The following is a 20,215-nucleotide window of genomic DNA, read 5'->3' as shown; positions in this document are numbered from 1 at the left end:
TTCCCTGTGAAGCTGTCAGGTCCTGGACTGTTGATGGCTGGGAGTTTTTTCATTACTAATTCCGTTTCACTACTAGTGATTAGTCTGTCCAGATTATCTGTTTCTTCCAGATTCAGTTTTGGAAGATTATGTTTCTAGAGTTTATCTTTCTCTTGCTGCCTGTAAAATTCTTTTTTCATCTTTAACTTTTGCCATTTTAATTATATGTCTTATTGTGGGTCTCTTTGGGTTCATCTTGTTTGGGCTGAGTCCAGGCCGGCTCTGTCTCCCCCAGGTACTCATTCTCCCTGGCAGTGGCAGCCTTTACCATAGTGGGGAGCTGCACAAGAGCAAGGGGGGTTCCTGGAGCTGGCATCCAGTGAGGGCCAGGGCACTTACTGGGTTGGTCATAGGAAACTGGAAGGAGCATCAAGCAGTTTTCAGTCTTTCCTCTGCCTTGTTCCTGGGAGTAAGCAAGCTTGTGTGTGTGCGCGTGCCCCCCCACCCTTCAGGAGTGTATATATAGTCTGTTTCTTACAGCTCTCTGGTAAATCCCACTGGTTTTCAACACATCTAATGGGACTCGTCTTCCCAGTGTCAATTCCCAGGGTTGGGAGTTCCAATATGTGGCTTATGCCCTTCAGTCCCCAGGGAGGATCTCCAAACCTATGATATCCCCTCCTTCTCTGTGCGCCTGCTAGTGGTGGTGGTCCCAGCCTGATCACTTCTCCCTTCCTACCAAAATCGATGTGTATCTTTCTTCACAGCCTTGGTCACAGAACTCTTTTTGCCAGTCTCCAGTTTGTTTTGAGTGAGAGCTGCTCCGTATGTTGATGTATTTATGACTTGTTTGTAGGCTAGATGAGCTCTGCATCCTCTTGCTCTGCCATCTTAATCTCCATTGCATATATTCCCTCTTTTGCTGAATTTTTATAACATTCCTAAAAAGAAATAACCATGGAAATTGGGACTCGAGGCAATAGAATAGACTTGAGTTAATGAGATGATAATATTCTTTCACTTCCTATGGGCTTTGTCCCTGTTAATATCCACAGAGCAGGAAGCTTGCTGCTCATACAGCTAGACCTGCCTTAAACCAACTTCAGTGGAAACACTGACATCTAAATTAGTGGTTCTCAGCCTTAGCTACATAGTAGACTCACCTCGGGAATTTTTTAAACTCCTCATGCTGAGGAAACATATGATGTCTGCCATTTACTTGGAAGTGAATCATTAAAAAAGAAAAAAATAGTCCCCCCCCCCCACACACACACACAGAGGGAAACAAGAAAAGATACTGACAGAGGGAAAAGTTAATTTAAATAAAAAATTTTGGATGATATTTTTCCTGATTCAGGAATAGGTTCAGTAATGTTAGTTGTTGATTTGTAATGAGAGAGTTGGAAATAAGAGGAAAACCATGTCCAAAAACATACAATTTGGAGATTTGTGAGTAAATATTAATGATTTTATTCTCCCAAATGATCCTTTGCTTTAAAGCAAAAGATGCGAATAGTCATCTTTATGAGTTAGTTTTCAAATATACTTCAGCATTTTCTGTTAATTCAACTTTTGTAATTCTCTGTTGGTAAAACACAAGACTCTATGTCTTCTTCTTACACATTGACAACTATCCATATTCAAAAAGGCTTTTGAATGCTAGATACCACAATTCCTATAAAAGTGAAGTATATTACCCACAAAGTCTCATTCTTATATTCACAAGTCATGTTAATTTGGAGTTTCCAGGAACAATAGAAGCCAAATGAGTTACCTCAGTACATGTAAATGGCCATAGCCTACTTTTAGTTGTTAAAATAACTATTTTAGTTGAAATAGCTTTCTTTGCAACATTAGAAAAACTTAGGATTGCTTTTTACAAGTTTTAAGGATTTTCTGTGATTTTTCTGCAAAACTCATAACATGTTTATATAAATATATATATTTCATTAATGAGGATTCTTTTATTCTTCTGTCTTCTAGATAAAAGTTAAGCAGCTTGAAGAACAACTACATTCTTTTACTGAAACCAGTTCACAGAATGACCATCTACGCAAGTTGAATAAGGCACTAGAGGGCAAATATGCTCAGGTGTGTTTAAGAGCTACAAAACAGATTGCTCTTACATTGTTTTAATTACCTTCTAAGAAATCTCTGCCTTTCTCTCCACCTTACCATACTAGCGCAGAAAGATGAATATTCTCTCACTTAAGTTAACAAACATTTTTTAAACATCTACTATGTGCAAGTTGCCACTCAGCCAGCGAGGAATTCCTAAAGATGCCTAAAGCAGGATTGGGACCTTCAACCTGCTTATGCTATAACTGGCAGATTAGGAATGTACTCAGTAAACTTTATTCTGAGTAGAAGGTGATGCCTTTCAGAAACAAGCATAGATTGTGTATGAGCATCCATAGGGAGCATCATTATGACGGAAGTGTCAAGAATTGCTTTCATTGAGAATGTGGTTTTTCATTTTGAGCCTTAAAACTCTTGGCCAATGTGAAGAACAAGTATCTTTGGTTTTTGAATTATAGGCAAATGCATAACTCAGTGCCAACAAGAAACACCTGCAGCAGTCAAGCGCACTTGACAAACGGCTTACTTGTCAGCATGGTGGCTATCGAGACTGAAAATCTTTTGTAGATCACATAACATTTTAACAGATGAATAGAAAAAGACAAACAAGATATATAAAATATTTAGTGAAGAAAATAATCCAGGAATGCTTCTAAAAGAACGTGATTCCAATGATTTACAAATTTACTGTTATTTATTTTTTATTTTTAACACCCAGTATAAGCATGTGTAACTTCCGTGTCTATAACATTTATGTATGTGTATGCCTGGTAACCAAGGAACTAGAATGTGTCTTCAAATAGAATACTGCTAGGGTTCTAACCATCTGACTCTACTGGTAAAGGGTGCCTCATTAGATGTGCTTTGTTTCTTCACTAGGACATACTTTACACTGGTATTTTCTTCATTCTGAAGGCAAAGGAACACATTTTTAAGTATTTTTCCATCACAGCTTCATTCAGAACACTGTGTTGTTTCTTGTAGTAAAAGGGGCACTCATTGAAAAGTAACTCTAGGTTTAGGTGATTTCATTTCTTTTTAATTGATGATGCCTCCAAGAAGAAGGAAATCTCCAGAGAGGCCTGTACCTTCGAAATTCCTTGAAAGCTATAGGCCCCATGTAAACAATGTAAGGGAACGAACTTCAGTTGGTTTGCCCAGTGTTTCTCCAAACCCTGTGCGCCGTGTGACCTTTGCACCTAACCTGACTTCTGTGAGATCTTCTCAGGAGATTGGAGACTCTAGGATCTCTCTAAGGACTCTCTTGAATGCCATTAAAACCATGGAGGGAAAACTGGAAGGTAAAATAGACATTCTTGCCTCAAGACCCTTATTAAGTGATGAGTCATCAAATTTTCTTAAACGGGATTCGGTAAGTGAAGATGACAAATTAGATCTTAAGGATTTTTCCAATTTTTACAACAATGAAGAAAAGTAATAACAATCCAGAAAGATAATGTTTGGAGGTGTGACAACAAGAAAATTAGGTTCTTCACAAATAGGAGAACCTAATGTAGATTAAAACCATCATTCTGGCTATTGCAAACTTAATTTTTATTTTGGCCACAGAAATAACAGATTTCACTTAACAGTAACTGCTGAGATTTTTTTAAATCTAACTTTCATTTCTTAAAAGTCAATTTTAGTAATCTTAACATTTATCGTAAAATGTTTGGGTAAAGTCTAATTTTAAAATAGAAATACATAAATAGAAAGAAGCTCTAAGAACTTGAACACTGGAAAGTGTTTTCCAAAGAAAACTTACTAGAGTATTCATCTTTGTTTGATATTTAAAAATAGAAAGTAATATAGCTTGTCTTCTGGAGTTGACTACTATTTAATCCTTTCTGTAAGCACTTTTGCTAGTTGCTTCTTCATATTTATATATATCTTATAAAAACTGATAAAATTTTAAAAACTGTGTTCTTTCTAATGTACTTCTCTAGAATAAAATCCAGTAGGTTCTCAAAAACCTGTAAATTGGCATCCTTTGTACTATTCTTTTATCCTTACAGAAAAAGTTTTTTAAATGTTACAGCTTAAAAGTTATAAGGAAATGTTGAGGAAGATGTGGGGAAAAGGCATTCTTTGTTGCTGTTGGGAGTGTAAAATGGTACATCTTCCTGTAGAGTGCAATCTGGCAATATTTATCACTTTACCCCCACAGTTGTCTTCTAGGACTTTTTCCTACAGATGTACTAACTTGTATATAAGAAATGTTTACAAGGTTACTTTCTGAAGTATCGTTTGTTAATGGCAAAAGACTAGAAACAACAAAAATTCATCAGTAAGAGACTACCTAAATAAATCATGGTGTATCCATGGTTTGGAATACTGTTTGAAGAGTTTATATATATATAAATGGCTTTTTTTATATATTTATATATATATAAAATAAATAAATAATATACATATGTATTATTAGGTTAAAACAATCAAGGTTCAGAAAAGTATATGTAGTATTTTACTATTTATGTGCAAAGGGGGTGGGAGGATGAAGACTATATACATATGTCTTCACTTGTAATGCATAGAATATCTCTTAAACTGAATCATAACGAATTGACAACATTTTTGAGGAAGGAAACTGAGTGGCTGGGAGATTTTTCACTTAAGACTTTTGTACCTTAAGAATAATGTGAATGTGCTACCTATTAAGAATAGTTTTGTGAACATTTTATTTTCAGCAAAAGTAGAGAAAGGATGATCTTTTCAACAAATGGTGCTAAAGCATTTGGATATCCACATGCAAAAACAAAACAAACAAAATACCTTTGGTCCATACTCCTCACCATATATAAAAATTAACTCAAAATGGATCAGAGCCCTAAATGTAAAACCTAAACCTGTAAAATTTCTAGAAGAAAACATAGGAATAAATCTTTGTGATCTTGGATTACAAAAAGATTTCTTAGATTTGACATCAAAAGCATGGTCCATAAAGGGAAAAAAATGAGAAATTGACAGGTTATGCTCTTCAAAGACATTGTTAAGAAAATGAGATAAGTTACAAGCTGGAGATAAAAATTGCAAATCAAATATCTGATAAAAGCCTTGTCTCCAGAATTTATTAAAAAGTCTCAAAACTTACTAAGAAGGAAACAATCTAATAAAAAAAATAGGCAAAGTGTTTGAACAGATATTTCACCAAAAAAGATATACAGATGATAAGTAAACACTTGAAAAGATGTTAAACATCCATCAGTAGGTTTAATGCAAATTAAAACCACAAGGAGATACTACCACACACTATTAGAATGTTTCAAGGTGAAAAATTGATCATACCAAATGTTAGTGAGGATGTGGAGCAACTGGAACTGTCCTGCACTGTGGAAAGGAATGTAAAATTATACAACCACTTTGCAAGATCGTTTAGTAGTTTCTTTAAAAGTGAAACATGCAACAAACAACCTAATCCCAAAATGGGCAGAAAACCTAAACAAGCAATTCTCCAATGAAGATGTACAGGTGGCCAATAGACACATGAAAAAATGTTCAATATCACTAATTATCAGAGAAGTGCAAATCAGAACTACAATGAGGTATCACCTCACATCAGTCAGCATGGCCATCATTAAAAATGATAAATTATCCACAAATGATAAATGCTGGAGAGGGTGTGGAGAAAGGGAGCCCTCTTACACTACTGGTGGGAATGCAGTTTGGTGCAGCCATTATGGAAAACAGTATGGAGAGTCCTCAAAACACTAAAAATAGACTTACCATGTGATCCAGCAATCCCGCTCAAATGTCCAGAGGGAACTCTAATTCAAAAAGATACATGCACCCAATGTTCATAGCAGCACTATATACAATAGCCAAGACCTGGAAACAACCTAAATGTCCATCGACAGATGACTGGATAAAGAAGTTGTGGTATATTTGTACAATGGAATATTAAGCTGTAATAAAAAGAATAAAATAATGCCATTTGCAACAACATAGATGGACCTGGAGATTGTCATTCTAAGCCAGAAAGAGAAAGAAAAATACCATATATCACTCATATGTGGAATCTAAAAAAAAAAAAGACAGAAATGAACTTATTTACAAAACAAACAGAATCACAGATATAGAAAACAAACTTACGGTAACCAGGGGGAGAAGAGGGTGGGAAGGGGTAAACTGGGAGTTCGAGATTTGTAGATACTAACTTCTATATATAAAATAGATAAACAACATGTTTGTTCTGTATAGCACAGGGAACTATATTCAATGTCTTGTGGTAACCTATAATGAAAAAGAATATGAAAAGGAATATATGTATGTATATGTATGACTGAAACATTAGGCTGTACACCAGAAATTGACACATTGTAAACTGACTATACTTCAATTAAAAGAAGTGAAGAATGCTCCTACTGTATAACCCAGCCATTCCACTCCTAAGTACTTACCAAAGATGAATGGAAGCATATGTCTACACAAAGATTTGTACACAACTGTTCAGAGCAGCTCTATCTCTAATAGCTTAAAACTGGAACAACTCAGGAATCCATCAGGTAACTGTATAATAGAATACTGTTCAGCAACAGAAAGGACTGAATTGTTGATAGATGCAGAAGATTGAATTTCAAAATAATTGTGCTGCATGAAAGAAACCATTCAAAAATGAGTACATAAAATATGATTTACTTTATATAAAATTGTAGAAAATTAAACATTTATTTTGACAGAAAACAGATCAGTGGTTGCATTGGCTAGATGTGTAGAAACGGAAAGGGAGATTACAAAGGAGCATGAGGGAATTTTGGGATGATGGAAATGTTTATTTTGACTATGGTTTCAAGAGTTTGTATATCAAAATTGTACACTTTCAATATACATAGCTGCTTATATGTCAGTTATACCTCAGTAATGCTGTTTAAAAAATAACGTATTACTTATATAAAAATTAATTGTATTAAAATGTTTAAAGTAGCATTCTTGAAATGACAAAAGCAATAGAGTTTACTATTTCATGGTTGCCATGGCTTTACGGGGAAGGGCGTGAACACAAAGAAGTAGCACAGGTGAATTCTGTGGAAATGAGGCAGTTCTGTGTCTTGCTTGTGGTGGTGTTCACAGGAATATGTGGATGGGATCAAATTGCTTAGAGCTGTGTGCATATGTGCATATACAGATGAATGCAGGTTTTTTTTTTTAAAGTTCTGAAAACTGTAAGTTCCATAATCCAGTTAATCTAACAGTCATGTACCAAAGTCAATTTCCTGGTTTTGATGTTAAACTACAGTAATATAAGATGTCACCATTAGAAGCAGAGTGAAGAGTACAGGGACTACACACTAATTTTGTAACATCTTGTGAGTCTATAATTATTTCAAAATAAAACATTTTTAAAAGGTAGTTTTTAAAACAGTATGTCATCTGAAGTGATTGTGTAGATATACTTTTTAGTATAACACTTTGTGTTTCAGGGATATAAAACTGTACTTCTCATTAGGATTCATTTTTCTGTGATACTATTAAGTACTTATTCATCTCTGCTTTTATTAATTTGTACATTGACATTATATTTTCAAATTCCAAATATGACAATCATGTGATAATCATGATAATCAGTTTCTCCCCCATTTTTCCTCTTACCTTCACGGTCTTATCTCCCATCTCCCTCATTCTCTGCTTCATGGAGATTGACATATATTAGAGATTTGCCCATGTTTATTCACACAGATTTTTTTTTGCTTTGCAAGTTTTCTTTAAGGGAAAAACAGCTAAAGCTGGTTTTATTTATAATAGTGGATAAGCATATTTAATTAAACATTTTAAGTTTGGTTTTTAAATTGCTATGTCTTACTCTAATTGCTGATTTATTGTGCTTTGAAAAGTCATTTATCATTTCTTTTTCTCTACTAAGGTGAAATCCATTCTTGAAAAGAATGAAGAGGAGCTCTCACGAGCAGTGAAGGGTCGTGATGCAGCGCTGAAAGAGAGTCAGAAGTTGAAAGGGGACCTCGAGGCTTTGGAGGACAGGGAGAACAAGAAGGCATGGCATCAGTCCTTCCTGCAGTCAGTTACTGAGATGAAGCGCTTCCAAAACCTCCATGAGCCATGTTCTCTCATTTCTTGTTTCCTTTAGTTAAAAAGAATGAGGATGAATCAGAGGAATATTTTTTTTTCCTAAAGAAAAAACTTTAGAAGAGCTTTAAAATATTTCCCTTAAAAATGCATAATTTAACTCCCTTTTTTTTTCTTATTGTTTTAAAATAACCAAAAGAAAAAGTGATTTTTTTCTGTTGAAACACATCTGATCTTGGTGATAACCACCTACTTATCTTTTATTAATGTGGTATAACACTGCCATGATTTTATGTTAAATCACCAAATGCTTTCTGCTTAACCGTGTGTGTGCTTGGTGGTAAGGGAGGTCACATCCCAAACTTCTCCTACAGCAGGTGCTAGGTTTGGCCTCTGAAGAGGGCTGTGAGTTGCATCATTCATCAGCAGCTTCCACTTTCTCTTATGGCCTTTTTTCCTGAGATAATTCTAATGGGCTTTGGATGTGTTACCTTCTTCTGCCCCTACCATAAGGTAGCTGAGCAGGGCCAGCACGGGCCAGCTTGGGAACCTAGACCCAAACAGCTGTCGATCCCAATGTCTCTGGTTAATATATGTGCTGGGACATGGCAAGAGTTAGGAAACACTGCAGAGTTCTAGGATCCAGGGTCTCGTGTTCTTTTTCTCAAAGACATAATAACTTAAAATAGAAAGAAAATACTTTAATTATTCTTCTTAGCTCTCTACCAGGCGGGGTTTCCATGCTCTTTCCTAGAAGTAACGGGATTTAGCAGCAGCAGAATAACCAGAAAGGATCAAGTATCTTTGTCTTGTTTCATTTTCTATTAGGTGGGGAACTTTCAGCGACAACTGGCAGAGGCTAAAGAAGACAACTGCAAAGTTACAATCATGTTGGAGAATGTGTTGGCTTCTCACAGTAAGATGCAAGGTGCTCTGGAAAAAGTGCAAATAGAGCTTGGACGGAGGGATTCAGAGATTGCAGGCCTCAAGAAAGAAAGGTACCAGAGATGATTTTTTTCTGTCTTTGTACTTGTATTTTTCTGCTGCATTGCAGCAAGGAACGAGGTGCAGTCAAGAAACAGTCACTTTATATTGCTTCCTCTGTGGAAGAATTAGTCAAATGATATTTAAAGAACTAGCAATTCGGGGAAAATCTGGAATTAGAAATAAACATAATTTTCGAAAATTCAAAATTTTCATATTTTGTAGTGATGTAAATGAGTGTGCATTCTAGAAATTCATGTATATTGCTGTTTTATCCTTACACCATTTAAACCTGCCCTAGGGTCTACAGAATAATGGTTGAGATAATTGAAGCTAAGTGTCTACTTTAGTTTGAATTAATTATTTATTAGTATCCTATTTAAAGATTAGTAACTATTTTAGATGAATCATCCTAAGAACTACTTCTAGCCATGATTTATAAGTAAATTCTTTTGAATGTTTCAAAAACTTCATAAAAGTTTCCCTTTTAGGTTAATTTTAATAAGTCCTCTAATATACACTGTCATGCATGTATTGGTGGTGCATACTGCCTCTATGTTATAACAGAACAAGTGACTTTTACTCTTCATTGTGCTTATTTTTCACGTTATGTATGTGTATTACCTCTGAACTTAAAAAAAAGTAAATGGGATGGTATTAAAAATAGTTTATTATTCACAATAAAATTCTAGGTAAACAGCAAAAATCTCAACAGCAAACCAGTCCACTTAGAGGCATGATATAGTTTTGTACTAGTGATAAATCTACAGTATAAAATTACTAGTCCATAAGTTAGTCATTAACATGTATGATAGCTTAATTATTTAGCCAAATTAAATCATAGCTAGGACAAATTTCTAATCCCTAGGAGCCTTAGTATCTTAACCTGAAACTGCGGCTAATTGTCAGCTGCCAACTCTCAGATATTCTGAGCATCTGTAACCCACTCACTACACGTGCCATTTGGGCTTCCTGGAAGAAGGACACCCTGTATCTCCCAATGGTATCATTCCTAGATGGCTCTTTCCTGTCGTTCTCTCTGTGCTTCCTGTTTGTAGGGCTCTAAATCAACAGCGGGTGCAGAAGCTGGAAGCAGAAGTGGACCAGTGGCAGGCCAGGATGCTTGTCATAGATGCTCAGCACAACAGTGAGGTAGAGGCTGGGTTGTTTGGTTTGTTTTTTTTTTTTGCTTTTTTTTTTTTGGTGGGGGAGTGTTAATTAGGTTATTTATTTATTTTAATGGAGGTACTGGGGATTGAACCCAGGACCTTGTGTATGCTAAGCACACACTCTGTGACTGAGCTGTACCCTCCCCCTACATCTGGTTTTTATAAACGATAATGTTATTTTTTATTTTATTGGGATATTGCTGTTTTGGAAAAATGGAGTAAAACAATCAGGTAAATTTCCTTTCCATTTAAGTCTGAGTTTTGGACAGTCCAAAAATTTGGACATATTTACAAATGGGAGATGGCTCTACAGTCTTACAAAGAGTCATTGACTGGCAAACTAGGACCATAAGTATGCCTGATTCTCTTCGTCTTGTATGGTCTATATTCTTTTCATGTATTAATGCATAAATGATTACAGAAGTTAAGGGGCTTAGAGAGTAACTTATAACTTCAGTCAGAAGTAGCTAGACTGACCCCACTAAATAGGGAGACACATCCTCACAGGTGTATGCACACAGGATCATGTATCTGCACATAGGCACATGTATAAAATACAAGGGATATTTCATATGAGTAAGCTTTTTCAGAAAGGATATACAAGGGACAGTTGCCCGTTCTTACCACTCTAGGCGGTGAGACCAGAGGGTCATAGAATCAGGAAAGGAAATTTAACTAGTTTAAATTTTCAGAAAATAGGATGAATGCATTTGGTTCTATTTCCCAAAGTGGTCTAGTGACCAATGGAGCATACCCTTTCCGTCACTTTCTAAGAGTCTCCTAAGCACTGTGTGTAATAAGTTCTCACATACAAAGAGTGATATACAGTGTTTGTGGACTTCTTGCATCTGTTACAGTGGAATTAAACTCTGCTTTCTTCTTTCTTTCAGATGGAGCCTCTACAGAAAGCTCTAGATGTAGCTAGAGAAGACAACAGGAAACTGGCCATGAGCCTGGAGCAAGCTCTCCAGACAAATAATCATCTGCAAACAAAGCTTGATCATGTTCAAGAGAAATTGGAAAGCAAAGAACTCGAGAGACAGAATTTGGAAACCTTCAGGTAAGGGCAGTATAGTCACAGTGAGATTAGGAGAGAACCTCTGGGAGAGTGAGTCTGGCTTATTCACAGAAACCAGTTCAGCCCTTTTCCCTACTTTGCACTGGTGCTCCTAGCAGAGTCGTGTGAAGGAAGCCGGCTGGGGTACACACACTCATCTGTATCTCTTTTTTAAGCTCTTCCCTCGTCTAATGTCAATCTCCTTCTGTACGTGAAGGTGAAACCAAGTTGGGACACTTGCTTTTAAAGTACACATAAATTTTTGATAGAAAAGTTTTGGCAGAAACATGTATGATTTGGAAAAGGTAACAGCAGCCTGGATGGGAGTTACCCCTTCAGGAGTGGAATGATTCCATCTAACCAGATGCTGAATCATTCATTGTTTTCAGTTTTGGCCTGAGATGAGTTAGGTCAGACCCATCAAGTTCAGGTCAAGCCAGTAAAGTGCTTTCTTAAACTGTATCTAGATAAATATGATTTAGGTATTAATAACATTCCATGAAAATTTATACCCAAGGGAAATGCATCATGCACATGGATCTTTTTTCAGGTGGTGAGCATATTGATACAGCAGACAGGTAAAAGCTAAAGCAGAGAAGATATTTTTCATATTTTTGATCTGTACACGTTTTATGTTCTGGTGAAACGTTGCTGGCTCAAGGCTACTCAATATTGGTTAAGGCAAGAGTGTGTGTTTCACTCTTTGGGTAGATCTCTTTATACTGAATAACTTCTTGTTTTTTAATGCTATAGGCAAATGCTTATATTTTCTTCTGTTAATGACTTCCAGATCAGCGAGTTCACCTGGTGACTGATCTGCTCTCATTTATAAATCACACAGCTTTGGACAGTTGCCCATTCTTACCTCCTAAGATGATTTCTAAAGGTGGTTTATCATCTTTTTCAAAACAGAGAACGGATGAATGAAGAATCCAAAATGGAAGCCGAGTTGCATGCTGAACGCATAGATGCTCTAAGAAAGCAGTTTCAAACTGAGAGAGAAACTGCAAAGAAAGCAGCACAACGGGAAATGACTGAGGTATGGAGGCAAGTGACAAAAACATCTCTCTCTCTCTAGGTGAATGAATGCCTTTGGAGAGGAGAACCAGTTACGGAATTTCTGAGAATGGCTGTGGTTCTTTGGCTCTTCCAATCCTCCCCCTTCCCCAGCAAGCCAGATGCATCTCTCTGCTATCTGTAAATCAACACACAAAAAAGTTTCTGATATACAGTTATCTGCCCAGCAAAGGAAGAGACTGCTGTCTGATAGATACCAAATCACCTGTCTCCTTAGTTCACGTAGCTAGCATCCATCATGCCTCTGCCTTCTCCTGCGAGGCACGTGTAAAAGCAGCAATAGTGGTACTATTTACATAATAGTTGTAAATTGCAAGTCTGACCCAGTAAAATTACCCCTGTAATTACAATTGCAAATTTTGTAAAATTTTGTAAATTGCAAAATCACTATATAAATATTAGCAAGATAAAAACATTCTGTGGGAAACAAAAAGGTGCGCCTAAACTAAAGGTACCTTCAGTCAGACTTGTTCAGAATATTTAAAGTTTAAATCCTTTTAACAAGGATCAGTGAAAATTGTGAACTTGTGCAGGAGACCAAGGGAATAGTAAGTGATGTTTTAAGCAGCTAGCAGCAGGGTGGGCTCATGGTGCACTAGGAGCCCTAGTTCTGCCTCTTACTAGTGCAGTGCCAAGGCTAAGCCCGCACAAGGGCTGAGCAGTTTAGAAAGAAGGAGAAAGGCAAGAGGGGGGACTCACCCACCAGTGGCTTGTACCTGCCGTCACAGTTGGAGACAGGAGACTTAGCTGATGTCGCTGAAGCATCCTGGTCTCAGAGGCAGGCTCAGGAGAAAGGAGACACAAAACAAGTCTGCAAGTTAGGCCCAGAAATAGAGACCACAGAGAGCAGGAGGAGCGTGCTGCTTAGGGGCAGGACTTCCTAGCGCTTTTACCGGCTGAACTGGCCTCTCCCTCTTACTGTCTGGGTCTAATCAGGAGACAGGGTCCTGGGTGTCTCAAGGCACCAGATGACCAGTCCTTATGTGTGCCTTCCCCGGTGAGACACATAGTCCCCCTGACCCAGGGACAATATATGTGGTAGCAAGGAGTCAAAGGCTAGAGGTATTTAGAAGAGATGCTCCATGTGTGCGTTCACCACTGCAGGCCAGGGCGTCACTCTCCTTTGTCAGACTGAGGTTCAGAGCCTGCTGAGAGTGGCCCAGCCAGAGTTCCTCAATCCTCAGCAAGAATTAGGAGAAGGCCCAAATGCTAGGGAGTGGCAGAAAAGTGTGAGAGAGAACAAAGCAGGAAGGGGAAGAGGGAAGCCTGCCCTGACAGACGATGATCTGACCTCCTAAAAGGAGCATCCGATCAAGCCAAGGGGAGAGGCTCCCATAGGAAGGGGAGGGGAGAGAGAGAAAGAAGGTGAGAGAAAGGGAGACCCACCCAAAGGGCTCCCCGTACTTTGAGGGTCCCCCTATGTTTTGGGGTCCCCCACAGGCCACCAAATGTTGGGGGACACACAGAGGCAGAAACAGGTACACTGCTGGAGGCAACAGCGGCCACACAGACGAGAGGAGCCTTTGTGAGCCACCAGGTGTGAATGTGCAGGGTCTTTTATTGTGGAAGGGGCTATGAGCACAAAGGGATATTGGCTGTAAGTGAGGGAAGGGACTTTGGTATGCAGAAGGTTAGTGGATTTATGACTCCAGTAAGACAGAGACATGAGCGACAAAGCACGGCAGTGGGATTTATGACTCCGATGGGGAGATGTGGGCTGTGACGAGTCGGCCTGAGCTACGGTAAGGCCAGCCTTACTGTATTAAGCATCAGGGCTGTTAATTCTGCTAAGGCAAACACCTGTCAGGACTTCGTCTTCTGAAGAGGAGCGAGTGGATGCCTAAGGGCTGGAAGTCTGGGGGCCACAGGGCATCGGCAGGCACCAGCTGGCCCTGCGTTTAGCAGTGTGTAAACTTACTGTCTATGCACATGACTAAACTTCTGAGTCTGTTTCCTCCATCCTAAAATGGAGATCATCACGATGTTTCAGGGTTGTTTTGAGGGTTAAATTGGAATATATGTAAAGTAATTACCATAGTGCATAAACATAAGTACGAAGCAGTAAGTTTTTTTAGGGTTTACGCAGTTTTGACAAAGCTGTGATTGAGGTAACAGTGGAATATCTCAGAGGAAGTGAGCTGAGTAGTAATGAAAGGCTGACCCTGTAGTGTGGTGTTAGGATCTGAAGGAATGAGCTAATGTAGAGAAAAGAGGTACAAATAATTTGGACCTTTTTCTTTGACACGTTAAACACTTACCAGCCATAGAGAATGCCACATTCCTGTCTTCTCCATTTTCAGCTGCCTCTTCTTCCTAAAAATTAAGTGGCACTGATTTAAGGGCACATGAGGAGAAGTGGAACCCTGTAAGGTGATTTAAGTAATGTTAAAAGATAAACTGAGGAATATTAAAATTTTAAGGTTATTCGAACAAAAATCAATTTGAATCGGGCAGTATGCAGTTGATTCCAAGCAGAAAGGAGCTCCAAGGAGCCTTACAAAATGGAAGGCTTTCTATAGGCAGAACAAAGCAGTTACACTAGGCAAAAAAGCGGATTGGTTATTGCCAGCTTACTTCCTCTAGGGGATGACAGAGGTCAGCCAGGCAGATTATCCGATGCATGCTGATCAGTCAGGCAATTCCTGATTAACTGGTTTAAGAGTCCATTTCTGGGAGAGCCAAAACTGTAATTTTACAGTTTCAGTTTGGTTGACAGAAAATTATGAAAATCTCTTAATGATTCTCCACAAATCTACTTATTGCCTCACTTACCCTCCTTTTTAAAAGGTCCAAAAAGAATGAAATACAGGGACCCAGCTAAACATAAACTTCTCTTCCTGAGTAGAAGGTAAAAATGCTCTGATGTTCCCTCTGTGTTCCACAGCTGAAGAAAGCCCTTGACGAAGCCAACTTCAGATCAGTGGAAGTGTCCCGGACCAACCGAGAGCTGCGGCAGAAACTCACAGAGCTGGAAAAGATGCTGAACAGCAGCAAGGAGAAAATAAAGACTCAAAAGGCTCAAATTAAGCTCCACTTGTCGGCTAAGACGAATAATGCTCAAAATATAGAGAGGATGAAGGTTGTATGAGAAACCCCAAGTCTCCCCTCACTTCCCTGGTATCTGATGAGGATCCTGGCGGGCAGGGGTGTCCAGGGAATATGGTTTCGGAGCACTAACACTACCATGTGTTCCCTGGGAATTTCAGCCACACCTGGGAAGTGGGCAGATTGCCTTGGTGGGGCGGGGTAAGGGGGAACACTGTTTTTCCAGCAGAGATACTGCTGCATCAGTGTTGTCTTTCTCATTAGCTGCCAGTGTCACATTCTGGCTCCCCATCTGTCTCCTCCACAGTGACTGTACAGGGCTTTGCTCTTGCAGGGTCAGTGGGCTGGAAGAGGAGAACCCAGCAAGAGCTGATAACTGGGTCTTGTGTGGGATTCCTTCTGTCATCCTTCCCGTCATTCTGCAGGCAAAAGAGCAAGTCGGTTTTTCCACTGATCATCTTTCTATGTTATTTCCACATTTACTTTCAGCAAATAGAAACAGAATTGAGGCAAATGGAGATCATTAAGGATCAATATCAGAAGAAAAACTATGAACAGGTAGATGATTTCCACACACGCTGTTTACCATTCGCGTAAAATCCCAACCTTGGACAGGTTCACCCACTGTCTCCCTCTTTGTGCCCTATCAGTCCCTGAGTATCCAGAAATTTGTATCTGAAATGACTAACCTCCAGAAGGAGATGCAGCTGTTGGCCAAGAGCCAGTATGACACCTCAGCACGGAATAAACAGCAAGAGCTGTGCCTCGAGGCAGAGCGGAAAGTACGGCAGGAGCTGGAGAACCGGTGCCAGGTACGGGCCTTCCTCAGCTTCATCTCAGGCTGTCAGCAGGTGCCATGTGCAGAACCCAGCATGAGGGCACCCAGGTTTTCCAGGTTCTGTAGAAGAAAACCGGTTTACAAGTTGTTCATCTTAGCTGAGCCCTTAGGGTCGTGTCTGGGAAGAAGCCTGTAGTTTTGAATGTGGTGCATCATCTTCACTTTCAGTTTAAAAATGAGTATCATCCTTATTGAAGAGCAGCTAAATCTCACATATGCAGAATACTAACGAAGTGAGACTCAGAATACTAGGTGAGACTTCTGAATTTCACAGTTTTTCAGTCTTTTATACCCCTTGGTTCTTCCCTGTAGCTCATATACATCTGTTGTCATTACAAGACTTTTAGCTATTCCCAACCTAATGAAAAGCACATTTTATCACCAAAAAGGGACTTCAAGAGATCATCTAGTTCTTGCCTTTCAACAGAGATTGTCTGCTACAAAAGGTACCCCCCTAATCTGGAAAGAGATGTGAATCACCTTGTCTCAGGAGAATCCATAAGTCAAAGTCAAAATCTATAACTGTATACACATATGTATACTGTAGGTTAAACTCAAAGTAACAGTTTTTATCTTGTAGTTTGGTAGCACCTGGAGTTAGAAACTACCCCATCAGGTTTTCCTAACTCGGTTGCTCATTTATTACAACGTTGAGACTCTGTTCCATATGTAATACACAGAGTTTGTAAAAAATCATTTTCAGGAATTGGAAGAAACTGTCAGACACCTGAAGAAATGTAAAGAGGCAACAGAGAATAAACTGAAAGAAGCCAGTGTGGAATCAGAACAGGTAAGTCAGACCCACGGACATAAGGACTTAGACAAGCTTCCTCAGACACAACAACCCTGAACCACAGAAGTCAGGGTACAATCCTTCATTAACACAGTTGTCAGGAGTACAAAGGGCAAGAACCAATAACCTGCTCAGCATGGCCTCCGTTATAAAGAACAGATAGTTTCAGGTCAAGGTTTTGTGCCTTGATGAGAGATCACAGTAGCTGAAGTATTGACTAACCCTGATGTCCAGGTCCCTACCACTAAATACAAGAAGGGAAGACCAGAAGGTGCGTGGGTTTTAATGCATTATTGTTTGATATGAACTAAGAAAAGTGGGACTCTGTTCCATCAATAACCAGAAGTATAAAGTAGGCCCTATCAATGAATTTGATTTCTCTGTTCTAATATCTTATATTGGCCTTTTTGAAGGTATTTAAAATGATAAGTTTTTAGAGCTAGAAAAGATCCTTCAAATTATCAGTCTATCACAACCAGCCCTTATTAGCCAGATAAGGAAACAGAGATCCTTAGGCTAAAGGTATCACAGTGACATTGCTGCCAGTTTGTCCCTTTTATAGACATTACATTATATTAACAATATGACTGTCAGAATGGTATATTTAAAGGAATTTGGACTCTGACAAACATAAGTTTGCCAACTGTGACCTTAAGGAACATTTACTTTCTTTAACTTACCAGTTCCCACATTCATAAGTCAGGAAGCTGTTACCTCCTACTGTTTTCTGAAAGATGGCTCAGAATTTCAATAAACGTTAGTTCCCTTCTCGTTCACCATACAAGATGAGACATGACATACAATGTCACTTCAGGCACCTTTTCCTCCACTTTTGATAGTGCTGGAGGAAAGTGGGGCTTGGTTTAGGAGGGTGGGAGTGTCTCTGTCATCAGGATGCACAAACAGAAATTATTTTAGCTTTGTAGCTCTCTAAAAGGTAAATGACAAGGGTAGTGCTATTTTCTTATCTCAGTATTTGGTACCCACGCCGTGACCTGGTTTGTACGGGACAAGAACATGGTAGCACAGATTTATTAAGGACCAGTTATACGGCAGGCGCCATACTAGGTGATGGAGATACAAGGTGAACAAGGCAGGTGAAGCCTCTGCTCTCACTCTTGCCTTCTCCCAGGCAAGAGAGAAATACCCACACGCTCAGACCTCAGTGTCAAAACACAAAAATGCTGTCCATGAAACATAAGCAGAGGAAACAGTCATTTTACTTTTTATTCTAGAAGATACGTTCTAGAGCTGTTTTGAAGCAACCTTTCTATAAAATAAAAACCTGTTGGCTCTACCTTCAAAATACCAAAGTATCCCTAATACTTAGAAAAGTGCCCGGCATATGTAGGCACTCCGTAAATATTTGTCAAGCAAGTGAATACTAATTCCAGATCATCTTCAAAGGCAGACTGTTAGAGGGACTTGCAGTTTGTTTTCAAGTTTAACAAAGGGGATTTGAAAGTTTGTGTTTGAGCTAAAATATAAGATATTTTGATAAAGGAAATAAAAATACAACTTACACTAAACTAGTCCAGGTTATTTATTTATTTTTTTTTTTACTAATTCATTCTATTACTGTCACAGCACAAGAGAAAAATGTAGCCTTTATACAGTTTAGGAACTTTGGAGGAGGAGTCTTAGCATAAATCAAAATATGGTTAAGTAAATCTACCTCGTTCATTTTCAATGCCATCTTGTACTTTCATTCCTCTCTCACCTCAGTTCACATCCAGGAAATATTAACAAATGCATGAAAAGCAACAGGCTTGCATGCATTCATAAACTCCCCATTCAGAAATTATTCTCTCATCTGTAGGATGTGTATTATGAAATAGTTTGCAAAGACCATACAGTCAGAATCTGAGTCTTAACATCTGAGTAAAAAGTCTCTTGAACTAATACACAAAAAACTTATAACTGTTTCTTTGTTGTAATTTAATGACAACGCATACATGTTAGATAACAGCTAACCTGGAAGAAGCTCACCGCTGGTTCAAGTGCAGGTTCGATGGCCTACAGCTGGAGCTGACAAAAAACCGGCTGCAGAGGCTTCCCCGGGAGGACAGGTGGCGGGAAGAGGTAGAGTATTTGACCGTCTTAAGCAATTCTGGATTCCTTCTTTCTCAGACTGCTAATTACACAAGTGCCGTCTTCTTCCAGCTACTCTCTCCTAATCTGTAGATTTCTTTAAAACTACTGCTTAGAAAACCAATTTACTGAATTTCTTTCTTAAAAGTTCTAACTCTCCCAAGCTGTCTAGATTAGAACCATCTACCCTGATAAAAAAAAATGATATTCATAAAGGCAATATAAGTCCTCATCTCCACAGTTATTTTTTAACAGTTTGGGGTGTTTTCTTTCCAGCAGGACCAAGATAAAAGGCACGACGGCATGTCCAGCCAGTCTGCTCTACATCGATGGGAGAATAAACAGAATCTTAGACTTGTGCCCAAGAAGTGTCCTTCTGAACTAGAGAGAAAGTGATGTCCTTGACAGAGGAGCTTTTTCACTTTCAACAGCTACATCACCAGGATTCCCCAAGCCCAGCAACCAGCACTGGCCTGTTTCCACAGTCATCAGAACATGAAGTCTTTGATGTGGGCTGAAGATTTTGGACCTGAGTTTATCCTTTTATGAACTCTTTGATTTCAATACAGAACCACCCCATCTTTTTTGTCCCTTTCCCCATTTTTCCACCCAATAAATTTATATTAATGTGTTATATGATAGGAGACAGTGTTGCATGATACTTGGCTATTTTTCTAGGTAATTCTTATCAAAAAGCATTTAGTGAGGTACTGGATGATACAGCAGCTAAATGATATGATGCTTTATTTCAGAGAAACGTCCTGGTCTAACATCTAGCAGATAATCCCTGGAAATACAGTCACCTGGAAAATGGTAAAACCTCTCCCACTGTCTTGTAAACGAACATACACCCTTCTATGCTCGGTAACTACCAGCACACCTTTAATAAGAACGTCTCTCTGTTCTTACATAAGGTATCTCAGAGACTGTGTGTGCAGCTTCCTTGGACATTTACAAAGAAGTTCACTGACCTCTGCTCCGGGAGATTATGCCTGACCAGTTATGCCCCCCTTACTATATAGTCAGCAATAAATTCAGCTCTGTCTTTTAAGATACTGAGTGGTGGATTATGTAATTCAGACTTT

General features: G+C 38.7%; 1 protein-coding gene and 1 long non-coding RNA gene across 12 annotated transcripts in view; one reads left to right on the top strand and one right to left on the bottom strand.

Moving 5' to 3' along the window:
- Nucleotides 1-19,771, top strand: part of CCDC150 (coiled-coil domain containing 150) — a 64,763-nt gene extending 44,992 nt beyond the window's left edge. For 9 of the 11 annotated variants that reach the window (XM_074364227.1, XM_074364230.1, XM_074364228.1 and 6 more), the window contains 12 exons: nt 1,963-2,070; nt 7,916-8,044; nt 8,905-9,074; nt 10,119-10,212; nt 11,120-11,289; nt 12,199-12,325; nt 15,248-15,442; nt 15,898-15,966; nt 16,059-16,220; nt 16,950-17,036; nt 19,002-19,121; nt 19,407-19,771. In XM_074364227.1, coding sequence (XP_074220328.1) covers nt 1,963-2,070; nt 7,916-8,044; nt 8,905-9,074; nt 10,119-10,212; nt 11,120-11,289; nt 12,199-12,325; nt 15,248-15,442; nt 15,898-15,966; nt 16,059-16,220; nt 16,950-17,036; nt 19,002-19,121; nt 19,407-19,526 — 1,551 coding nt within the window. In that variant the 3' untranslated portion in view covers nt 19,527-19,771. The remainder of the gene's footprint in view (nt 1-1,962; nt 2,071-7,915; nt 8,045-8,904; nt 9,075-10,118; nt 10,213-11,119; nt 11,290-12,198; nt 12,326-15,247; nt 15,443-15,897; nt 15,967-16,058; nt 16,221-16,949; nt 17,037-19,001; nt 19,122-19,406) is intronic. The other 2 variants (XM_074364229.1, XM_074364237.1) reach the window with 1 other exon arrangement.
- LOC141577740 (uncharacterized) lies at nt 7,995-15,283 on the bottom strand. Its single transcript, XR_012507149.1, has 5 exons — nt 15,136-15,283; nt 14,622-14,676; nt 13,063-13,146; nt 12,152-12,290; nt 7,995-8,131 (listed from the first exon to the last, which is right to left on the bottom strand). It is a non-coding gene; the product is annotated as an uncharacterized LOC141577740 (long non-coding RNA).
- Nucleotides 19,772-20,215: the final 444 nt, after the last annotated feature.

This window comes from Camelus bactrianus, chromosome 5 (genome assembly GCF_048773025.1).
Source record: "Camelus bactrianus isolate YW-2024 breed Bactrian camel chromosome 5, ASM4877302v1, whole genome shotgun sequence".
Lineage (NCBI taxonomy): Eukaryota > Metazoa > Chordata > Mammalia > Artiodactyla > Camelidae > Camelus > Camelus bactrianus.
The sequence above is the reverse complement of the archived record's forward strand: the minus strand, read 5'-3'. Positions and strand labels throughout refer to the sequence as shown.